Raw genomic sequence first — 24,069 nt, 5'->3', positions numbered from 1 at the left:
TGTCTCTTCCTGGGTGAAACGTCGTGAGAATTGTTTTGTTTTATTTTTATTATTTTATTACTTCCCTTCTACGTGACTTTACCGAAAGAACCAAGAAGATCTTCCTGGGTGGTTATTTGTGGATTAGTAATTTACTCAAGATTTCGTCTTGTGTGTTCGACTTGGATAGGGATGCCGACGATGACAGTGGTTCTAAAAATGACGAGAAATCAAGACGGACGCACAACTAAACGCACCTATATACACAATGGCATGAAGTGACGGTGACATCACCACTGCTGCGCTCGTGCCAGGCACGGTGCACTTGGAGGCCGAGCGAAGTGTTGAATGGCTCCCTGCCAGCAGGTTACGGGACCGAGCCGGACTTTACGGGTTAACTGACCGAGATGATTGGCAAATGCTCCCCGCTGCTGGCAAAATGAAGGCTTCCCCCCCCACTCCCCAATCCACCACCATGCCCCTTTCGATGTCACGATGCCTCGCTCCTCACGCCAGATGCTCGTTACCGCTCCATCTCCTCTCACAGTAAGGGTACAGCGATTCCCTCGTTTAACACGGCAGATGCGTTCCTGGAAAGTGGCGCATTAAGCGAGGAATTGCCGAGTCGCTGGATCACGTTTGCGCTGTTAATTCAGCCTGCAGTCCGTCCCATGTCGGGACAGAAAACTGAGATGAGGGTACGCCACCACCACCGTACCCTCATCATTCCGCGTACTGTATCGTACCGCTCAGCCACGCAACTCAAGAAGTTCGTTGGCGACCGCTCAAAGCGAATTACAATGGGAGCGTCCCGCGTTATAACGGACGCTTTCTGCGCTGTGCGAAGTGTTGCCTTCTGGAAGAACCAACCTCGTCACAGCGACAACGTGTTAAGAGTGTGAACACGTGATAGGCGAGGACTTAACCGTACACAACCAAACGCAAAGATTTTTGGGGACGCGGGCAAACACCGACCCCGTGGACCCTCGTTTCTGACCGTTGTGTTTATTTAAATATCACACTTTGCATTTTGATTATCCCTGAAAAAATCAAGTACGATATTAAAACGGGTCAGTCACAGCCAAAAGAGTCCACACGTTAAGCAGACGTTGGTCCTTGCCAAATATACAAATGTCAGTAATAAAATAATGGTACCTGAAAGCTCTGTATCAAACTTTGTGACTGTTATACAACCTGTTCTGTATCCTCGAACACGATGCCACATCATCATCAGCAGCAGCCTGAGCTATCCGCTACTGGATAACGTCCTTCCCAGCACCGCATTGGTCATGGGGCATGCTTGACCATACTTCACCACGCTGGTCAGTGCGGGTGCGTGAAGGGCGAGGCGCCCGGCATCTCGCCACTGATATCAGTCGCAGGCAGGAATCGAACTCGGGGCTGCTGGTTTCCTAGTGCAGTGCAGTGCAGTAACCACTGTGCTATGCCGTATGCCGATATGAATACAGCCACAGAGTCCCTATAGTCACAGTGTCAACGCGTCCTTCCAATAGGCCCAATGACAATTATCCGTGAATTGCGTTTACATTTCGAGATGCGCACGGTGCAGTTCACGAACGCGGAATAGCAACAGCAGCAACGAAAACCTTGACACTTTCATCTTGGTAACCGGAAGTCAAGAAAATATTCCGGATATAAATTATCCCCAAGTATCGTTTTTTTTATATCGGCGCTTGATAATTAACATTAAGCGGTAACAAAATATAAATCCTTTTACATGTCCATATTTTTGTTATGGGCGCAGACACCCTGACAGCATTCCACCAACAGTGGATACAAAACATGTTTTTATTAATAGACGGCGGCCCTTCGACAGGGCGTTCATGGAATGTGCGGTGGTGGTGATGGTGGTGGTGATGGTGATGATGGTGGTGGTGATGGTGATGATGATGGTGGTGGTGATTATGATGATGGTGGTGGTGGTGGTGGTGATGATGATGGTGGTGGTGGTGATGGTGGTGGTGGTGATGGTGGTGGTGGTGGTGATGATGGTGGTGATGATGGTGGTGGTGGTGATGATGGTGGTGGTGGTGATGATGGCGGTGGTGGTGGTGATGGTGGTGGTGATGATGGTGGTGGTGGTGATGGGGCAGTTGTGGAGAGAGTGGAGAGTTTCCCATACCTGGGCAGTGTGCTTATGACCGGCTCCAGTTTATCAGCAGAGGTCTCACTCCGAATCAGTCGAGCGGCAATATCTTTTCATCGGTTGCGTAACGCTGTGTGGAAGCTACCTGGTCTGTCGCTCCGCACGAAGCTTCAGGTCTTCTCGGCCACGGTCATTCCCTCCCTTCTCTACGCTTGCGAAACGTGGACCCCCCTAGTGGAGCATCTTCGCCGGTTGGAAACATTTAGGCTGGCCTGCCTACGATCCATCCTGGGTTTAACCAGGCTGGATTGTGTGAGGAGCTCACAAGTCCTTGAAAGATCTGGGCAAAGTCCCATCAGTGAGCTCCTCCGGCAGGCAAGGCTGCGTTGGCTGGGTCATGTAGCCCGCATGCCCAGCCACCGCATGCCTAAACAGCTTTTGTTCGGCCGGATCGAGGGGGCTAAACGGGCGCGGCACGGGCTAGAGAAGAGATGGAGTGATGTGGCACAGGAAGACGTGGAGCTGAGTGGACTTGCCGATGACTGGTACCAGCGGTGTCAAGATCGGCCTCAGTGGAGGAGGCTCGTGAAGGACGCTACTGGGCAGTTGGAGGCAGTCGCCCTCCAACAACAACGGAGGGCGGAGGAGCGACGCTCACAACAACGAGCGGAGCGCCGGGTGGCTAAAGCACAGCAAGTTGGCACAGTAGGGGGCACAGGTGGTGCATCAGCCAGTCATCTCGGTCATCTCGGTCAGTCGACCCGTGGCACCTGGGTCTGCCCCGTGACCTCCTGCCAGCGGGCGTTCGACACTTCACGTGGCCTCAGGGTGCACATGGCCTGGCACAAGCGTCGTGGTGACGTCACCGCCACTTAGTGGCGAATGGCGGTTGTTGTTGGTGATGATGGTGGTGGTGGTGACGATGATGGTGGTGGTGAGTGGAATCTATCAGGTCGCCCTCTGCCCTGGTTTTTCTCAGGATCGTCATCTTGTGCAGGAGGTAGCTGTTTGTCCTGGGAAATCTGTCAATCTTCCGAGGACATTGAAAGTCGTCGTGGTGTTTTAGTGAGTTTGAGTCTTGATGAAGTTAAGAATACACCCCTCAAGGCAATGCATTCACATGCAGTGCTCTCGCCATTTTGGTAATGGCATTCGCGTTCGCTTCACGTGACGGACTCCACGTGTACCTAGCCCGGCACAACCACCGTGGTGACATTACTGACACTTAGTGGCAAATGTTGGCTGTTGTTAATGGCGAGTGGTTATGACAGTGATGGTGGTGGTGGTGATGGTGAGGAGGGTTACGTCCCATGTGGATGATGATGAGAGGAATGCCCCCACCACCCGGCCCATACGATCCGATTAATTGTTTGATTCAGGTCGCGATTCGTTCAATGTGCCGACTTCTCTTTTAAACAGTGGAGTTGTAGCACGTCGAGTGTCAGCATTAGAGGCAAAGACAAAGACCCCCCGTATAGCCTTAACAGACTGTAGGGGCAAGTGCTGTTAGCGAGCACCTATGAAGGCCGGCACGGCACACGAGGGGGTGGGTGGCCAGCACCACGCCCGACCGCCTTTGTCTCCCCAGTGGCGATGTTTACACACCGCACCAGGTACTCATTTAAGGCTGAGTCGACCTAGGGGAGGCCCAGGACCGGTTCAGATAATCGTCACTGGTGTTAGCTGTGAGCGGGAATCGAACCCGGGTCGCCAGGTTCATAGCGCAGCGTGCTAACCGCTACACTACCGCTTCCCATTAGAGGCACGACTTTACTCACATGCACGCGATCAGATGCGTGCGTCTTCAGTTTAAGCATAACAATTCTTAAGTGAATTACGATGCCCCTGGTGGTGGTATCATCCATGGCAATTTTAGTTTTGTAGAAACTACGCTAACAATGACAATGAAGGTGATGACGCTGATAACGATCCTGCCGAAAATGGTGACGACGACGATGGCATCATCGTGCTGGGTGATGACGTTGATGATGATTCTGCTCATCATGATGGCGGATCAGCTGATTCTGCCACTGGCGATTGATGACACTGATTCCTTCATCACGACCGTCCACTCGGCGTGGGCCAACAATGACATTTCTGCCCGTGATGCCGATGTTGAGGATGCTGCTGCTGCTGCTGCTCATACGATGGCACCGATGTCAGTGGTGACATCATGCCCACCATCAGCCTCCGTTATCTCTCCCCCTGCTAGGTGTGCCAACGATGATGATGATGTTCATCACAATCATAGTAATAATGATGATGATACTAACAATGACTTCCAAAAATAAAGATGCCGATGCTGATATAGACAATGTCAAAGTCGGCGACATCACACCCTCGCTCTCCATTAACATTGTCAACTGAGCAGGCCCACGATGAAGGTGACGATGATGGAGCTGCTCATGTTAATGGTGACAGACGAAAACGAACAACAATGGAATGCCATCATTACCACCCTCTTTTCACTTCTTCAGCTACCCAACTACGATGATAAAGTCACAATGCCAATAATAAAACTGCTGATGGCAAATAATTCGGACGAGTACAACGCCAATGTAACATAGGCCGGGGGTTCACACCCGGAGCGATCAGCTTCGCGAATCAGATCAGCAGCTGCTCGAAACATCGCAACGTTAAATTGCCCGCGACTGCTTTGTCCACTTCTGAGCAATGAGTTGCTCAGAAGTGGACAAGGATGTGTGAGTGGGTGTGGCTACATAGTACGGCCCTGCCCCTTGTCTGGTGACCCCCCCTCCCACCCACCCGACCCTGGTCAAGATCGTTAAAGTTATGAACTGGTAACGCTCTGCACAGTTGCCTTAGATTCCGAGGCGCGGGAAATCCGAGCGGGAAGGCTCGACGAGTGGGTGATTGTGCGCGGAGGAGGCCATCTCCACTGTGAGCAACCGGATGAGAAACCTCGCAACTGGCAACAGAGACGCAATTCCGTTGCGCGCAGCCAAGTTGCGTGCAACCGATTGCGCAGGCGCCGAGGACGCGGCTTAGCACCGGCCTTCCGCGACTTCCTCTTGCCAGGCGTGCCGACCATAATGACGGCGATGACGATGACAACAGTCGTGAAGTATTATGACATTACCAATGTCAAATATTAAGGTGCTCATCGCGCTCATAATTCTAACCCTGACGACGACGACGACTTAACTAACACCGCCGCCCCCCCCCTGATCACTTCTTCTGCTGACCGTGTCGCCCTGCGCGGTTGACGGCCGATGGCGGCGGTGGCCGGAACGTGGTGAGGCCGGGGGATACGGCGGCGGGGCTGTGGCCGGCGCCTTCGGCCGCCGCGGGGGACAAGGGGAGGGTGTCCTGCACCACGTCCGGCACGGCGAGCGCCGGCGGGAGGACTTGAGCGGAGCGCGGCGTCACCCAACGCTGGCGGTGGAGCGCGGCGTTGGAGGCGGAGGAGCCGGCGTGCGGACGGAAATCCCGCTTGTCCTAACGGGGGAGGAGGAGGAGGGGCAAATTGACAATGGGTTTCACGAGAGTGGTGGCTGTTGATCATTTTGGGATGGTGGCCCCCCCCCCCGCCCTGCCCCCACCCGGCCCCCCCCCCCCCGCCCCGCCGTGGCCCACTCCGCCCCTCCCCAAAATTTTACCCGGTAGGGCCCACTGAGCAAATATAGCTCCGTTTCAGAAGCGACCTGGCCACAAATGATAGCACAACGAAGTGGCTTATCGCATGGAAACATACTCTTAAGACGCGTGTTGTTGATTCTAAATGTGGAGGGACCCAGAGAAAAATCGCACGCGACCACGGGGAGACAGAGACATGCAAGCTCGAAATATCACGGTTGGGATCAAACGACCAACTGCATACCAAGCGGCACCTAATTAAGACCCGTGGTCTGTGACCACCCCACCACCCCCCCCCCCCTAGATTCAGAAACTGAATTTTACGTCGTGCGATCGAATCCAGATAAGACACGGATTCGATTCCAGGATTTCAGCATCCTGGTAACATGGAGATGAGTACTCCCACAGAGATACGTCAACACACACCACATTCGGATTAGCCAGTCATTCTTTCCATCATTTTCAATAATCAGAATCTCTGACCACGACTCCACTCACCTTGGCGTCAGGGTTGGCCACTGCCGGCTGCCCCGAAGTGACGGAACGGATTCCTCCGCCCGGCGACTTGGACTCCGGCTGGACCTCAGCATTACCGAATCCGGACTTGCCCTTCCGAGTCTCCGGACTGCTTTTATTCCAGTCCGGGGAAGAAGAGGCGCTGTGTTTATTATCGTCCCTGTAATAAAAAAAAAACCCACATTACTTTCACGGTCATCACAATTAGCAGGTAGTCGGTATGTCGTTCCGTGGCCAAGCCGTGGCAAGCCGCGGGCAGGCTGCGGCGGGTTCGTTCGATGGTATCCGGCTGCGGCGAGTACATTGCGTGGCAGGCAGGCGGCGGCCACACGGCACGCAGGAAAGCGAGCGATGGAATTCCGCGTCGGGGGGCGTGCCAAGCCACGGCAGGCTCTGGGCGGGCACGCCGGGTGGGTGCCGGGTTGCGGGCGGCGACCCCCGCACCCCACCGCGAGCCGTGGGCGCTCGCCGGGCTCACCACGGCTCGACGTGGCCGGGGAGCTGCAGGTAGTCGTGCGGTACGGCGCCGATGCGGTCGCCCGAGCGCGCCTCCCACCACTCGGCGGAGGTGCGACGGAGCAGCTCCAGCTTGTCGCCCACGCGAAACCCGAGCTCCCGCTCGGAGCGAGCTGCGTAGTCGTAGCACGCCACCGCCACGCACGGGCACGGGTCTAGAGAGGGGGGAGGGAGAACGTACGCAGCACGTACTCACGTGGGCGAGCGTGTGGGCAAACGGGCACACGGACACATGTGCACACATACACGGGTGGGCGAGTATTTACACTAGGAGACATCTCCTTTACCAGTGGCGAAATAGAGTAATAGGTTTTTACCCTTTCAACTGGTACAAAAACGGACACCTTTATTGAGCTCTCAATACTCTGATAGTGCACTGTTTTTTGAGTTGTACGCCTTTTAGCATCATCTGGTCCAACACCAATGGAGACTAGGCTCTAAGAAAAGCTGTCTCGAGTGTGGACCAATCAACTTCAAGGACAGTGCATATCATTATCATCATCAGAGTTGTTTCCTTTTGTTTGCATTTTGACTGCTTGTGTTGTGGTTATTGCAAACATGATGCCTTGTATAAAGGTGTCAGTTTTTGTACCAGTTTAAAGGGTAAAAACCTATCACTAGGTGGGCAAGTGTTACGTTTGAGTTACAAATGCACACACATGCACAGACCACACATGGATATGCGTGTGTCCACAGTCAGCAAACGTGTGGTAATAATGAAGATGAGTTGAAGGGGTGAAAAGGTGAGGTGGCAAGGGAAGGAGGTGACGGGGGCGATGAGGTGACGACGGACGCTCACCATCGTCTACGGAGATCTCCTCTTGCGACGTCCCGTCGTCGCAACGTAAACCCTCAGCCGACGAGGAGTCACTGTCGCACAGCGACACAAAGTCATCGTCATTGCCGTCATCACTGCTGTAGGCAAGTGCATCGCCAACAAGCGCTACCCTCGCCACCACCAAAGACAAATATCCCTGGTATAGCCTCAACAGAATGTCGGGGCAAGTGCTGTTTGCGAGCGCCTATGAAGGCCGGCACGGCACACGAGTGGGTGTGTGGCCAGCACCACGCCCGGTCACGTTTGTCTCTCCAGTGACGATGTTTACACGCCGCACCAGGTACTCATTTGAGGCCGAGTCGTCCTAGGGGAGGCCCATGACCGGTTCAGATAATCGCCACCGGTGTTGGCCGTGAGCGGGAATCGAACTCGGGTCGCCAGGTTCGTAGCGCAGCGTAGCGCTAACCGCTACACCAACCGCTCCAACCACCGCCGCCCACCACCGCCGCCCACCACCGCCGCAACCACCGCCGCAACCACCGCCGCAACCACCGCCGCAACCACCGCCACAACCACCGCCACAACCACCGCCGCAACCACCGCCGCAACCACCGCCGCAACCACCGCCGCAACCACCGCCGCAACCACCGCCGCAACCACCGCCGCAACCACCGCCACAACCACCACCGCCGTTCTCCGCACCACATCTCGTCGTCGTCCTCGTTGTCGGGCGCCAGGACGGGCCGGTAGATGGGGCCCGGGAGCTCTCGCGGTGACGGGAAGAGCGCGTGGGCCTCCACCAGGATGAGCTTCACCAGCTCGATGGAGCCGCCCTGGCACATCACCTGGTCGAACTCGGGTGGCACGGGTGCCAGCGTTGGCCCGAAGCACACCGCCAGGTTGTAGCTGTCCATCATGTTCTCATCACGGAAGCCCGACAGGCTGTAGGGCAAGACACGGGGAGGGAGACGCGGGGAGGGAGACGCGGGGAGGGAGGCGCGGGCAGGGAGACGCGGGCAGGGAGACGCGGGGAGGGAGACGCGGGGAGGGAGGCGCGGGGAGGGAGACACGGGGAGGGAGACGCGGGGAGGCAGACGCGGGGAGGGAGACACGGGGAGGGAGACACGGGGAGGGAGGAGACGTGGGAGAAGTGGGAGATATCGGGAGGGATGGGAGATATGAGCAGCACACTGCCAGGTTGTAGTTATTCACATTAGATGTTGTTGTAAGATATAAAAAATAGAAACGGATTGTAGTTTTGCTATCAAAGTGTCAAGTGCTCCCCTGCGCCAGTCTGGCTCAACTGTAAACATTTCATAACCGCTTTTGTTTAAACATTGCACACAGCTCATTGTAAAAGTGCAACATTCCAACCGACCTATTAATCACCTGTCAGAATCAACTGACGAGTGTTTTTTTACGTTCTATTAGCCTCCTGTCATAGGAATGTGGAATATCCAGTTCAATCAGGGCAGGCCACCGACAGAGACGAGGACTTAAAACAACGTTCGCTTGAGGATGGAGACACTGTTCCAGCCGACTGGAATAACAAAAAAAAATCACCCAGAATCAGAATATTTATTCGTACTTGATGAATCCGATGAGATATAAAGCTCTTTTTCAGGATTCTGCATCTGTTTCCCAACACGCGTGTTTGTCCTCCGAAGTGTTTCATCGGCGAAATTACGTCAACCGTGGAGATGGAGCGATGAAATCCAGGTGCCCTAGATGGATTGTTCCACTCTGGGCCCACATAAGGGATTAACAAAGGCTCGGAAAGGTCTTGATCCAGCGGTGAATAGAACATGGATGATGATGATGATGACGATGACGACGATCACAATAACGTTGAGGAGGCGGAGACAGTGGAGGACGATAATGACCATGATGATATTGATTTAAAGCTTTCGTGACTGCAGGGATTCAAATTCTTGGTTCTTTCGGTAAAGTCACGTAGAAGGGAAGTAATAAAATAATAAAAATATTAAACGATAAAATTCTCACGACGTTTCGACTGCAACACAAGCAATCATCATCAGGTGTGAAATCCACAGCAAGAAATAAAATTCACATTTTTATTTTCACATTATCTTGCTGTGGATTTCACACCTGATGATGATGATGATTGCTTGTGTTGCAGTCGAAACGTCGTGAGAATTTTATTATTTTATATTTCTATTATTCCCCTTCTACGTGACTTTACCGAAAGAACCAAGAATATAGACCATGATGATATTCAGGAGGTGGCTATAACTGGTATCTTTTGTTAACGTGAAGAGGTAACGGAACACAACAATCATGGCGATGATGATGAGGATGATGATGCTGATGAGGTGATGACTGTGGCCGTAACTCACTGGTTGAGGAAAGTGAAGAGGTAGCGGAGGACGACGATGACGGGACAAGGGAGCTTGCGGATGAGGTCCCGGAGGTGAGCGATCCTCTTATGATGCTCAGAGATTTCTGGGTAACGAACGCAATCACTGTTAGCGAGCGCCTGTTACCATCGGCATGCTACACAGGTGGTGGTGAGGCAAGACGCTCTTTGTGTAGGTGTGTGTGTTAGTGTGTGTGTGTTAGTGTGTGTGTGTTAGTGTGTGTGTGTTATTGTGGCACAGTAGGGGGTACAGGTGGTGCATCGGCCAGTCATCTCACTCAATGGACCCATGGCATCTGGGTGTGTCCCCGTGACCTGCCAGCGGGCGTTCGGCACTTGACGTGGCCTTAACGTGCACATAGCCTGGCACAAGCGCCGTGGTGACGTCACCGCCACTTATTGGCGAATGGCGGTTGTTGTTGTTGTGTTGGCATAGTCGGGGTCACATGTGGTGCGTGGGCCAGTAATCTCAGTCAGTGAACCCATGGCACTTGGGTCTGTCCCGTGACCTCCTGCCAGCGGGGATTCTACATTTCACGAGACCTCAACGTGCACATAGCCTGGCACAAGCGCCGTGGTGGCATCACCGCCACTTATTGGGAAATGTTGTTATTTTGTTGGCATAGTCGGTTGTTGTAGCGTAGCGCTTCACGTGGCGATCCGAGTTCGGTTCCCGCTGACGGCCACCACCAGTGGCGGATGCTTGAACCGGTCCTGGGCCTCCTCTAGGTCGACTCAGACTCAAATGAGTAGCCAGGTGCGGTGTGTAAACATCGCCATGAGGGAGACAAAGGCGGCCGGGCGTGGTGCTGGCCACCCACCGCCTCGTGTGCCGTGTCGGCCTTCGTAGGTGCTCGCTAAAACAGCACTTGCCCCAACAGTCTGTTGAGGCTACAGGAGGAATATTTGTCTGTCAAGACAACGATCCCTCATGTAGCCCACACATTCCGTTTGGGGCAAGGTTCAAACGTCACTCGCCACTGACTCTCACAGAGTGTGGCCGAAAATCAAACCCAGGTCACCGCATTCGTCGAGCAGCCCATTCACAACCGCTATGCCACCACTCCACACAGAACCACTTCGGAACCTCCCCTAGGTCGGCTCAGCCTGAAACGAGTACCGGTGCGGTGTGTGGGATGACACAGGCGGCCGGGCATAGTGCTGGCTGCATCACCCCCCCGCCCGCCCCTCATGCGCCGTGCGGGCCTTCACGTGTGCTTGATAACGGCACTTGCCACGATGGTTAAACGCTATACGGGGGATATGTTGTGTGCGCGTGTGCGTGTCTTACTGATGCAATCCAGGAAGTCTTGGTACATGTGCGAGGGGAAGAGAGGCTTCTCCAGGCCCCGGAAGTAAGCCTTGAGCACGCCAGCCACGCTGTCTATCGTCCGCCCGTCGTCATCGTCATCCAACGGGTCCTCACCTGGTGAGCGGAATCAGCCACGAAACCACCATCAGCATCTTCTTGGTTCTTTCGGTAAAGTCACGTAGAATGGAAATAATAAATAAAAAAAATAAAACGTAATAAAATCATTCTGTCGACAGACCTGTTTCTCCACCTGAGGACGGCTGCTTGCGTTGTGGCCGAAACGTCGTGAGAATTATTTTATTATGTTTCATTATTTATTTCCATTCTACGTGACTTCACCGAAAGAACCAAGAAGATGAATCCCTGCAGTCACGAAAGCTTTAAATCGCCATCAGCATGTGTGACATATGACGTCAAGCCCCCCCCCCCCCCCCGATAACTGGGATCAACCACGATGACCAGAAGAATAAACCACGAAACCACCAGGAACACGCGATAACCGGAATCAACCCAAATAACCGACATCGAACGTGAAACACACCATCAACACGTGATATGTAACGTCAACCCCAAACCCCGCAATCAACCCCAATAACCGCAATCAACCCCAATAACCGCAATCAACCCCAATAACCGCAATCAACCCCAATAACGAACGTAGAATTATGAAGCCACCATCATCAGCATGCGTGGAACGCCATCAGCCCCGATTCCGGCCATCCACGGCAATGATCGACATTTCCTCAATCCTATCAACCACCAGCCCCGGATAACCGCCACCAACCCCAAAAGAACCGAAATCAACCCTCAATGATCGCCATCCCACAATCCCTTCTCCCACCATCCACAACGTCGATCGACCCCGATATCCGGATGGTGGCGCTGCATGTCGCACCTCTCTCGAACGCCGATTTGATTTCGGTCATCTGTGTCAGCGATCCCGATATGCGGAAGATTCCCTCGTGGTGGAGCCCTGCGGAGTCAGAATCGTGAGCGTTAGAACGAGCGTGCGAGCTCTCGCACAACCATCACGTCACCGCTACACCACTCTACCGCCGTTACAGCAATCACACCACCGTTACACCATCTTAATACCACTCACCCCACCTAAACACCACTCACACCGCAACTACCCACACACAACACTGTTACACCATCGTGATGACACTCACTCCACCGTTAGACCACTCATGCCACCGTTACAGCAATCACACCACCGTTACAGCAATCACACTACCGTTACACCATCTTAATACCACTCACCCCACCTTAACACCACTCACACCGCAACTACCCACACACAACACCGTTACACCATCGTGATGACACTCACTCCACCGTTAGATCACTCACACCACCGTTACAGAAATCACACCACCGTTACACCATCTTAATACCACTCACTCCACCTTAACACCATTTACTCCACCGTTACACCACTCACACCACCGCTACACCACTCACACCGCAACTACACCACTCACACCACCGCTACACCATCGTGATAACACTCACCCCACCTTAACACCATTCACTCCACAGTTACACCACTCACACCACTGTTACACCATCGTGATAACACTCACTCCACCTTTACACCACTCACACCGCAACTACACCACTCACACCACCGTTACACCATCGTGATAACACTCACTCCACCGTTACACCACTCACTCCACCGTTACACCATCTTAATACCACTCACCCCACCTTAACACCACTCACACCGCGACTACACCACTCACACCACCGTTACAGCAATCACACCACCCCGAACCCACTCACACCACCATGATAACCCCGTCAATCCGTGGTGAGGTATACGGCGTGGTGTCGTACCGTGCAGATTGATGTAGCGTACACAGCTCTCGACCACCATGGGCACAGGCTTGTTAGACTCCTGGTGAAAACAAAGTTCAAAGTTCATTTATTAGGGATAGCCCTGTGAGCCATTCGGCTCTTGAATCGGGTGCAACCGCAACAAACAAAAAACAAAAACATGAACAAGAAAACATCTTAAAGTGAATATGTGACTGAGTGCAAACAGAAAATCCAAGAAAAGACAGCAAAATATTGCAGAAAAAGCACCGTACACCAACGCTGTGTGCAAAAATCCCAGTGGGATGCAAGTCAAACAACAACAACCACAAGACAACTTAGATTAAGGCCATCAGTCTAACTCCGTACTACAACAAACAAACATGGCCAAACCAAAACACTTTTCAAAAATCACCAAAATAAAGCCATAAAAGCAATGAAACAGTGATCATAGGAACTGTGACCGAATTTTCACAATAAACGACATCAACAACATGTACCACCAAAACCCTGCAGCCATAGCTGGCTGCATGAGTCACTCCACAACAGCAGGAGCATCAGTCGGAGTATCAACATTTTTCAATGCACCTTTAAGATCAGCACACTAAATCAAAACACAGATCATACTTTGCATACTTTGGGAAGACACCAATTCATATAAACACCGACTGCTGCACGCAAGAACACGTGACAATTCGCAATGATTCACTCTCGTTACACTTGTTTACCCGTGACAGCCTCACTTTTCAGGAGGCTCCTGTCTGTGCCAATATTCCCCCCCCCCCCATCCCAAGCTCTGCGGACCTCTACATATGAAGGTGTTATCGGCCAATTAACGAGGATTTACTTGCCCCAACAGCCCTGGGGCAATAAATCTCGATTGGAAACGACTTTTTGCGTCCAGTTTGTCGTCCTTCCCCCGCACCTCCGATCAGCACGTTTGGCTACGTACGGTGCGAAAGAAGTTCAACGTACACACACACCTTCTTGGTTCTTTCGGTAAAGTCACGTAGAAGGGAAATAATAAAATAATAAAAATAAAACATAATAAAATACAATTCTCACGACGTTTCGGCCACAACGCAAGCAGCCGTCCTCAGGTGAAAACCAGGTCTGTCGAGGCGACAACATTCAGACGCTGTCTCCCCGACAGACCTGGTTTTCACCTGAGGACGGCTGCTTGCGTAGCTTGCGTTGTGGCCGAAACGTCGTGATAATTATTTTATTACGTTTTATTTTCATTATTTTATTATTTCCCTTCTACGTGATGACTTTACCGAAAGAACCAAGAAGATGAATCCCTGCAGTCACGAAAGAAGCTTTAAATCGGTACATCCACACGTCAACGCGGCAGATCCGTGTTCGAGGCGAGCAAAGTCCCCCCCCTCACCTTGATGTACGTCTCGAGGTCTCCGTTAAACAGCTTCACGGCCACCCGCGAAGCTGGCCGGTGCCTCCGGATCTTCTGCGGCTTTGGCGGGATGGACGGAGGCCTGAACCGGCGATGGCAAGCGAGGGCAACGTCACACACGTGCGCACAGATTGTTGCAACTTTCCCAGCGTGCCTGTGGCCGCGAGGTGCCGGTTCGTGCCACCGCGCACAGAATCAGAATATCTTCTTGGTTCTTTCGGTAAAGTCACGTAGAAGGGAAGTAATGAAATAATAAAAAAATAAAACCTAATAAAATAATTCTCACGACGTTTCGGCCACAACGCAAGCAGCCGTCCTGCTTGCGTTGTGGCCGAAACGTCGTGAGAATTATTTTATTATGTTTAATTTTTTTATTATTTTATTACTTCCCTTCTACGTGACTTTACCGAAAGAACCAAGAAGATGAATCCCTGCAGTCACGAAAGCTTTAAATCGAATTAGAATCAGAATGGTTCTTTATTCTTAGGGAATCCGATGAGCCGTGAAGCTCTTTCTCACACGTGTTCAGTAGGGGCACGGGGTCAGAATGGTTACAACAACAACAAGCAAAACACGATAGGAGTGCAAAGTACAGGAAGGATAAACCAATCACACAAAAAAGTGGAGCTATAGTTTTAATTTTACGAGGTAAAACCAACTGAGCTATTAGCTTGTTTTTCAGAAGCGACCCGGCCACATACGATAGCTCAATGAAGTGGACCATCACGTGGAAACTCATCACGGCACTTGACCCAAGGCCACACGGGTGGTAGGGGGGGCGATCCTTTGTGAGCGATTGGATGCGATGTGCAGAACATTTGAGAAAGCGAGCGACTGAAAGGCACAGTTGGACAGCACAAACCTTGATCCGGAGTTTTCATTTTCCTTACCTGCGGGTAAAATAAATCGCACAAAAACACACACACAAACGACGTTAGCCCATCCAGCAGCGGATCGGCCGGCGGGCACCAGCGGCGCAGCAATTCACCACGCTCGGCGATTCAGGGCGGGCGATTCAATGTAACAGCAGCAGGCTGGTGATGATGATGAGAGAGACACGCAAACTCCAAATATACAGCAGTAGCAGGCGTCAGAATCGAGATCGAACCCACGACCTCCTGTACACCAGGCGAGGTAGTTAACATCTCCTAGCCACCGTGATGATGATGAGAGAGAGACACGCAAACTCCAAATACGCAGCAGCAGGCGTCAGGGTCGGGATGGAACCCACGACCTCCTGTACACCAGGCGAGGTAGTTAACATCTCATAGCCACCTTGGCGCCCCAAAAACGGTGTCCTGCTAACCATTACACCTCATTCACGTGCTACGAAGAAGGGCCATTTTGCCAAAACGTCACCGACTATATATTTTTCCTTTTAAGGCCACGCACATAGTGTCATGGACAAATGTGTTGAGTTTTTTTGTTTGTTAATTACAACTTAATATCCATCGTGAGCTCCCCTGCCCCCAACTCAACAACTCAACAAGAGCCCCCACACAAATCATTGCCTCATTGCTTCCCCCCCACCCCCCCCCTTCCACTTCCCTTTGCCACATTTGCATTCGTGTCATAAACGCTTCTGTTTTTCGATTTTAGATGCATTTTTTTTTTTCGCAGAGGCCAAAGTCAGCGGCTTATAGCTTGGACGTCACGAGCGCCGGCCAAAGCTGCAGGAAACACTGATTGCTCGTAGAACGGCGGCGATAAAAGAAATATTAAAACGATCGAGATTTTATGGCAAAGGACACAGAAAAATCTCACCCAAACCCAACCCATTCTCTGCTGATTTTGTGCAGCGATAGCTAAACAAAAACACGAGGAAGTGAAAGGGGGGAAATAATTAAATTAATCTTGCACAAAAAAGCGGAAGGAAGCGAGAGACATGTTTTGAAAGAGGAAAGGTTACGGTGGGAAAAAGTGAGGCCGTGGCAATGAATGTGGCGGACTGCCCGCAGGGTGACGAGTCTACGCAAGACAGTTATACGATGCAATGCGGAGTTGTACAGCGTACAAACGTGCAGAAACAGCGTAAACAGAACGTGCAGGCTTTCGCGACTGACATACCATTCATGATAAAAAATGTTGGGTCAGAACGTGCGAGTAAAAATGTGTGTCGTATACCCTCATAATCCGGCACAGCCAATTAATAAAGTCGTCACGTGATGAACAAACGTGCAAACGTACGACCGCTTCAGACCGCCGGTGATGTGGGAGGGCAATTCCACACCGCTGAACAATTGGGAACGACGCTTCGCTGGTAGCACGCATTTATTTTAAATCGGGGGGAAAAGAAAGAGGCATGAAGGATCTAACATTTTTAGATCACCCCGGCAGGGTGGTGGTGCAGTGGCAACTCGTGTCCGTGTTTGACTTCCGACCCGGGGTTTGTATGGGCCACCACTTTTTCCGCGTGGGGTTTTCTCTGGGTTCCCCGGTTTCGTCCCACAGCTAAAAAAAAAAACCCCATGCCATTGGCCAGACGAAAAATCAGTTTAGCACGTGACCAAATTTATCCATAAGAGGTTTTTTTGGTTAGATCGCGTAAATATAAATGTTGTTAAACCCGCCACCACACGACACAGCCAATACCTACGATAATCGCCCAGGAATGTCTGTCCTTAACGCGCGTGACGTCCCGCGTGGTGGTGACAGGTTTCACAACACACATTTATATTTTCATCTAAGTCAAAAAACCTCTATTATGGATTAATCAGCAAATTAATCAATTGAGATTACACACAGCAGCGGCAGCAACATTGCCCCCCTTTACTGCAAAAACACTTGGCAGGACCCTCCTGAACAAAGATCTCGAGACCCAGCGAGGCTTTGCTGGGTAAATAAGCATTGTAGTGGTAGTAATAATAGTAATGTTATCTATAATAGGTTTTTATTGGGGTTAAATCGTGTAAATATAAATGTGTCGTTAAACCCGCCACCACCACCGGGCACAGCCAATTAGTAAGGTTTGTCACGTGATCAAAAAGTGCCAATTCTTTACTATTCTTGGTTCTTTCGGTAAAGTCACGTAGAAGGGAAATAATAACAAATAAAACATAATAAAATTATCACGTTTCGGCCACAAAGCAAGCAGCCATCCTCAGGTGAATAAACAGAGCTGTCTCTCTGTGGCCGAAACGTCGTGAGAATTCTATTTTATTGTGTTTTATTTTTATTATTTTATGATTTCCCTTCAACGTGACTTTACCGAAAGAACCAACAATATGAATCCCTGCAGTCACGAAAGCTTTTAATAAAACTTCTTTACAAGTTCAGCACACCGGTGTGTTGGAGAGTAAACCCACGACATTTACAATTCGGGCGCCGTGACGTTTCGCCGCTAATTACAACGGGCATCATCAGGCCACAGCCAGAGTTGTGGACAAATCCTCCTCCTGTTTCGGTCTTCAAGAGGGATAAGCGTGATGTCATCACTTGTTGTGAGCCAATCAGGTGCGAGGACCAGAGGAGGGGGGGGGGGAGGGGTTAATTTATACTGGTAGAAACGAAGTGGACCAGACCACCAATAGATTAATGTGTCCGTCCGTCCGTCCGACTGTCCGTCTGTCCGACAAGATGGCCGCCCGCTCCCCCTGCGATCCGTGAACTAAATGAACTAAACAAGATGGCCGTCGCATCCGGCGCAGCCAATGACATCGCCTGTTGCAATCCTTGCTCTGTGGGCGCGCGAGTCAGTGGGGAGGGGGGTGTGGGCGTCATCGCTCACCCCCCATGCACAAATCATTTTCTTTTTAACTCCTCTATACCCGGTCGATATCCCTGTACCGGTATTAGTATTATTCCTACCAGCCCACCCCGCAGGGTCCTGTTTCATATGAATGACAATGGAAATATCTATTATTGGTTTGATTATTCACAGTTAATAAATCCCCAAGGCAAGCTTGTGGTGTGAGGAAGAAGGGGTAAATGTGGGCGGTGGGTGCCGAGCCAAAGCGTACCCTTGCCGAGCGCGCGACTCATCAGCCCGTGCTTTGCCTCCAGTTTCGTAATGATGCCGTTCATTTCCATAAAACTCTGCAGCTTCTGCGGGGTACAAACATCATGGTCGTAAAGTACAACGGTGCCGATGGTGATAGTGGCGATGAGGGTGGTGATGAATGTGGAAGCGATGAGTGTGGTAATGATAGTGGTGATTATGATGATTCGTAATCAACGTTTTTGGGTTTAGTTCGCGTTATTTATAAATGTGTCGTAACCCTCCACCACCCGACACGGCCAATCAGCAAAAAAGTGTCACGTTGACAAAAGACAAAATAGTTCACTGCTTTAGCCCACCGGTGTGTTGAAGCGTGAAACCACAACATTTACAATTTTTGAGTATGACGTTTCGCTGGTAATTGCATCGCAAAAGCCTACGTGTTAAACTGATTATGATGATGTTGGCAACATTGAATGTCGTGGCGATAATGAAAATGGTCGTGGCAATGAAGGTGGAAATGGTGACGGCGGTGACGTTGGTGATGGTGGTGCAATTTTGAGCAAAAAATATCTCATTTACAAGCAAAACTCCATTCCGTGTCTCCACAAATGTAGTCCATCGGCCTATCGACCTCCCTTGCCTCACCACATCAACAGGCAGGCTTGTCAAATTCTACATTTGAAGCTTTCGTGACTGCAAGGATTCACACTCTTAGGTTTTTTCGGTAAAGTCACGTAGGTAAAAAATGAAAACATTTATAAAAGTAAAATAAAAAATCACGACGTTTCAGAGGCAACACAAGCTTCCGTCTTCAGGTGGAACCGTCACAGCACGCTTGCTGTATCAAGCAATGATGATGGAAGGCTTGTCAAACAAATACGGCTGCTGGTGCTGCTGCTGCTGCTGCTGCCGGGTGACCAGATGTTCATGGCGTGTGTGCATCTCAATTCCAGGGGAGTGGTGGTGGTGGGGGGGTGTCATTTCGTTGCCCGTCAGACTGCACTCACGTCGACGTAGAAGTTCTCCATATCGATCTGCTGCTTGCGCCGAGCGATGAGCGGCAGAGGCGAGGGCGACGCCGGAGCCTGCGGGGTCCTCCCCCCCCCGCCCTCGCCCACGTCTCCACCATCTGGGTCCGTGCCCCTGGGCGTCTGCTCGCCCACCCGGAACAGCCGCGCCATGTCGTAGTCCTCCTCGTTGATGAGGAATTCCTTGAGAGACTTCAGAGTGGCGTCCATCGTTTTCTTCACCTGCGCGCAGACGGGATATCGCGACGGCCGGTGATGGTGGCGATGGTGGTGGTGATAGTAGTTCAAGTTCATTTCAAGTTCATTTATTAGGTATAGCCCTGTGAGCCATTCGGCTCTTGAATCGGGTGCAACCGCAACAAACAAAAAACATGAACAAAAAACATCTTAAAGTGAATATGTGACTAAGTGCAAACAGAAAATCCGAGAAAAGACAGCAAAATATTGCAGAAAATACACCGTACACCAACGCTGTGTGCAAAAATCCCAGTGGGATGCAAGTCAAACAACAACAACAGTGGTGGTGATAGTAGTGGTGGTGGTGATGATGGTAGTGGTGGTAGCGATGGTGGTGGCGATGATGACGGCGGTGGTGGTAATGATGCCAGTGGTGGTGATAATGATGATGGAAGTGGTGGTGATGGTGTTAGTGGTGATGATGATGATGATCGTGGTGTTGGTGACAATCACGACTCAGACACTATGAAGACAACGATGAACACAACCGCTCATTCCCACCTCTTCACACTCGAGTTTATTTTTCCCGAGTTTTGCCCTGACACTGTGGAATCGTGAGTCAAGGTCTTGATGCAGGCGATCCTGAGCGGTGATTTGAGAAACCTGTAACAGACACAGCCATGCAGACAAGGCACACAAAACAAAGACACATGCAAGTCAAACCTCCCAAGACGCAACAAAAACAACAGCCGCCATTCGCCACTAAATGGCGGTAACGTCACCAAAGGGCCTATAGGTCACAATTACATTGTATACGTCACAATTGCATTGTATACGTCACAATTACATTGTATACGTCACAATTACATTGTATACGTCATCTCATACCATACCCCCATCACGAGCCCTATGGCTGTCGTCACCTCCACACAACTGACCACCGCTCTCCACGCCGCGTCGTCCCCCATCGCTCCCCGTCGTCGGCCGGCACAACCTCGTCGCCGCCTGCCGTACCTCGTCGCCAGCGTGAGCCAGGAACATGAGCTTGGGTGGCACGGCCTTGTCGAGGCCCGTGGCCGCGAGGAACTCCTTGCGGTCGCTGCGGCTAACGAGGCCGTTCACGGCGAGCTCGACCGTGTCCAGAGCTCTCGCGCGCGAGTCCGTGAGACAGAACTCAGCCGAGAGGTAGCAGCGCAGAGCGCCGTTCAGGCCCTCGTAGAAGCCCACCTCGTTCAGCTGGGGAGGGAGACGACGGCGGTGATTGTGGTGTGAGAGGTGTTCCAATGGTGTGTGTCGTATGGCGTGGTGAATGTGTCGCGCAATAGCAATAACGTCCACAACGTGATGACGACAACGCAGATGATCATGTCAAGATGATATAATCGTCAATAATTATAACATCATCAATGACATCTACGATGATGTTTGATGACGATGACAAATTCAATAACGTCTGCATCGATGATGATCATAACGACGATGTTGATGACGATTTAAATGACGATGTCAACATCTGTCTTGATGCCCAATGATAACGACAATGACGACGACGATGATGGTGTCAACAAATCCTCCGACGGCCACGGCGATGATTATTTACGATGACGATAACACGACCAACGGTTCATTACGCCGACGACACGAACCACAGCTCAGACAACAGAGTCAGCGTCGATGACGACGATTGTGATGATTGGGTTTTTACCCTTCTATCTGGCAACAAAACTGACACCTTTTTTTTACAAGGAGTCATGTTTGCATAGACCACAATACCGGCAGTCATAATGCAAACAAAAAACACAACTCTGATAAAATATGCACTGTCCTTGAAGTTGATTGGTCCACACCCGAGACAGCTTTCCTTAGAGCCTAGTCTCACATGGTGTTGGACCAGATGACGCCAAAAGGCGCACAACTCAAAGACAATGCACCATCAGAGTATGAGAGCTCGGGGTAAGCATTTACACCATTGGTACCTCATTTGCCAGTAAAAATATGATAATTGGTTTTTTACCCTTCTATCTGGCAACAAAACTGACACCTTTTTGACAAGGAGTCATGTTTACATAGACCACAATACCTGCAGTCATAATGCAGTTTTGTTGCCAGATAGAAGGGTAAAAAACCAATTATCATATTTTTACTGGCAAATGAGGTTCCAATGGTGTAGACGACGATTGTGTCGATGATGCCGACGATCGCGTCGATGACGACTACGTTGACAAGGACGTTAGTGGAGTGAGTCTCACGTCAAGGAGACGGTGCAGGTCCAACGTGTAGTACTGCTTGAGTGCCGTTTCCGCCGATCCCAGCGCCAGCAAGTAATCGTTCCGCTGCCTGGCAGTGGCGAGCTTGCTCTGGATGAACTTATCCTGCCACTGCGCACACACACACGGGCCGGCACAGGGCGGACTCAGCGAGCACCGACTGTGGCTGGCAGGGCACACTCAGCAATGTTTTTGGGGAAATCAAATTCTATGAAAATTTTTTTTTATCCAGATTGAAAACTCATTTCTTTAGAGCTGCTTTTGGTGTGTTTAGTTTGTTGTTCTTCCCCCGCACTTCCGATTAGCACGGTGGGCTAAGTATGGTGCGAAAAAAGTTAAACATACATACATACATACAATCGGCAAACTTCTTGGTTCTTTCGGTAAAGTCACGTAGAATGGAAATAATAAAATAATAAAAATAAAACATAATAAAATAATTCTCACGACGTTTCGGCCACAACGCAAGCAGCCGTCCTCAGGTGAAGAACAGGTCTGTCGAGAAGACAGCGTCTCATTCAGACCTGTTCTTCACCTGAGGACGGCTGCTTGCGTTGTGGCCGAAACGTCGTGAGAATTATTTTATTATGTTTTATTTTTATTATTTTATTATTTCCATTCTACGTCACTTTACCGAAAGAGCCAAGAAGATGAATCCCTGCAGTCACGAAAGAAGCTTTAAATCGAAATCGCCAAACTGTACTAGATAAAAAAAAAACGCTGCTGCCAGACCCCTCACCCGCACACAGGAGCACGTCACCGCAGCGCGCCGATCACCTCACTGGCGCACAATGCAATCCTGGATCGAATTCACAATCACGCTCAGCGTCTTCAAGATCCTCCAAGCACTCTCCCCTGCCTACTCCTCACCCTCTCATCTCACTCCACTCCTCTCCGCGCGCTCCCCTCTCCAGCAAATCAAGGATTTGTGCCCAAATCCCCCAGTCGGCCTTCGCTCAGTCGGAGGTCGTCCATTCTCCTCTGTTGCATCCACAGTCTGGAAGGCTCTTCCACAAGCCGCCCGTGCTGTGGGCTCCCTGCCCCTGTTCAATCCCAGTCTCAATACCTTCCTCCTCTGCCTAAGGCTGACTGCCTCTCTCTCTCTCCCTCGGACTCACAGAGCCCTGTGACTGACTACCCCTCTCTCTGTCTCTCACTGACTCACACAGAGCCCTGTGACTGACTGCCCCTCTCTCTCTCCCACTGACTCACACAGAGCCCTGTGACTGACTGCCCCTCTCTCTCTCCCACTGACTCACACAGAGCCCTGTGACTGACTGCCCCTCTCTCTCTCCCACTGACTCACACAGAGCCCTGTGACTGACTGCCCCTCTCTCTCTCCCACTGACTCACACAGAGCCCTGTGACTGACTGCATCTCTCTCTCCCACTAACTCACACAGAGCCCTGTGACTGACTGCCCCTCTCTCTCTCCCACTGACTCACACAGAGCCCTGTGACTGACTGCCCCTCTCTCTCTCCCACTGACTCACACAGAGCCCTGTGACTGACTGCACCTCTCTCTCTCCCACTGACTCACACAGAGCCCTGTGACTGACTGCCCCTCTCTCTCCCACTAACTCACACAGAGCCCTGTGACTTACTGCCCCTCTCTCTCTCCCACTGACTCACACAGAGCCCTGTGACTGACTGCCCCTCTCTCTCTCCCACTGACTCACACAGAGCCCTGTGACTGACTGCCCCTCTCTCTCCCACTAACTCACACAGAGCCCTGTGACTGACTGCCCCTCTCTCTCTCCCACTAACTCACACAGAGCCCTGTGACTGACTGCCCCTCTCTCTCCCACTAACTCACACAGAGCCCTGTGACTGACTGCCCCTCTCTCTCTCCCACTAACTCACACAGAGCCCTGTGACTGACTGCCCCTCTCTCTCTCCCACTAACTCACACAGAGCCCTGTGACTGACTGCCCCTCTCTCTCCCACTAACTCACACAGAGCCCTGTGACTGACTGCCCCTCTCTCTCTCCCACTGACTCACACAGAGCCCTGTGACTGACTGCCCCTCTCTCTCTCCCAATGACTCACACAGAGCCCTGTGACTGACTGCCCCTCTCTCTCTCCCACTGACTCACACAGAGCCCTGTGACTGACTGCCCCTCTCTCTCTCCCACTGACTCACACAGAGCCCTGTGACTGACTGCCCCTCTCTCTCTCCCACTGACTCACACAGAGCCCTGTGACTGACTGCCCCTCTCTCTCTCCCACTGACTCACACAGAGC

At 51.4% G+C, this 24,069-nt stretch overlaps 1 protein-coding gene across 1 annotated transcript in view; it reads right to left on the bottom strand.

Annotated features, from left to right (window-relative positions):
- Positions 1-4,857: 4,857 nt before the first annotated feature.
- LOC144732873 (SLIT-ROBO Rho GTPase-activating protein 1-like) overlaps positions 4,858-24,069 on the bottom strand; it is a 54,619-nt gene continuing 35,407 nt past the window's right edge. The window contains exons 6-21 of the mRNA XM_078614524.1: positions 21,809-21,937; positions 20,574-20,795; positions 20,121-20,222; positions 19,362-19,604; positions 18,374-18,458; positions 15,277-15,304; positions 14,394-14,496; positions 13,025-13,085; positions 12,078-12,155; positions 11,162-11,296; positions 9,851-9,956; positions 8,196-8,435; positions 7,515-7,585; positions 6,678-6,870; positions 6,182-6,359; positions 4,858-5,545 (exon numbers count right to left, since the gene is read on the bottom strand). Coding sequence (XP_078470650.1) covers positions 5,276-5,545; positions 6,182-6,359; positions 6,678-6,870; positions 7,515-7,585; positions 8,196-8,435; positions 9,851-9,956; positions 11,162-11,296; positions 12,078-12,155; positions 13,025-13,085; positions 14,394-14,496; positions 15,277-15,304; positions 18,374-18,458; positions 19,362-19,604; positions 20,121-20,222; positions 20,574-20,795; positions 21,809-21,937 — 2,244 coding nt within the window. The 3' untranslated portion in view covers positions 4,858-5,275. The remainder of the gene's footprint in view (positions 5,546-6,181; positions 6,360-6,677; positions 6,871-7,514; positions 7,586-8,195; positions 8,436-9,850; positions 9,957-11,161; positions 11,297-12,077; positions 12,156-13,024; positions 13,086-14,393; positions 14,497-15,276; positions 15,305-18,373; positions 18,459-19,361; positions 19,605-20,120; positions 20,223-20,573; positions 20,796-21,808; positions 21,938-24,069) is intronic.

This window comes from Lampetra planeri, chromosome 44 (assembly GCF_965212315.1).
Source record: "Lampetra planeri chromosome 44, kcLamPlan1.2.h2, whole genome shotgun sequence".
Classification (NCBI taxonomy): Eukaryota; Metazoa; Chordata; class Hyperoartia; order Petromyzontiformes; family Petromyzontidae; genus Lampetra; species Lampetra planeri.
The sequence above is the reverse complement of the archived record's forward strand: the minus strand, read 5'-3'. Positions and strand labels throughout refer to the sequence as shown.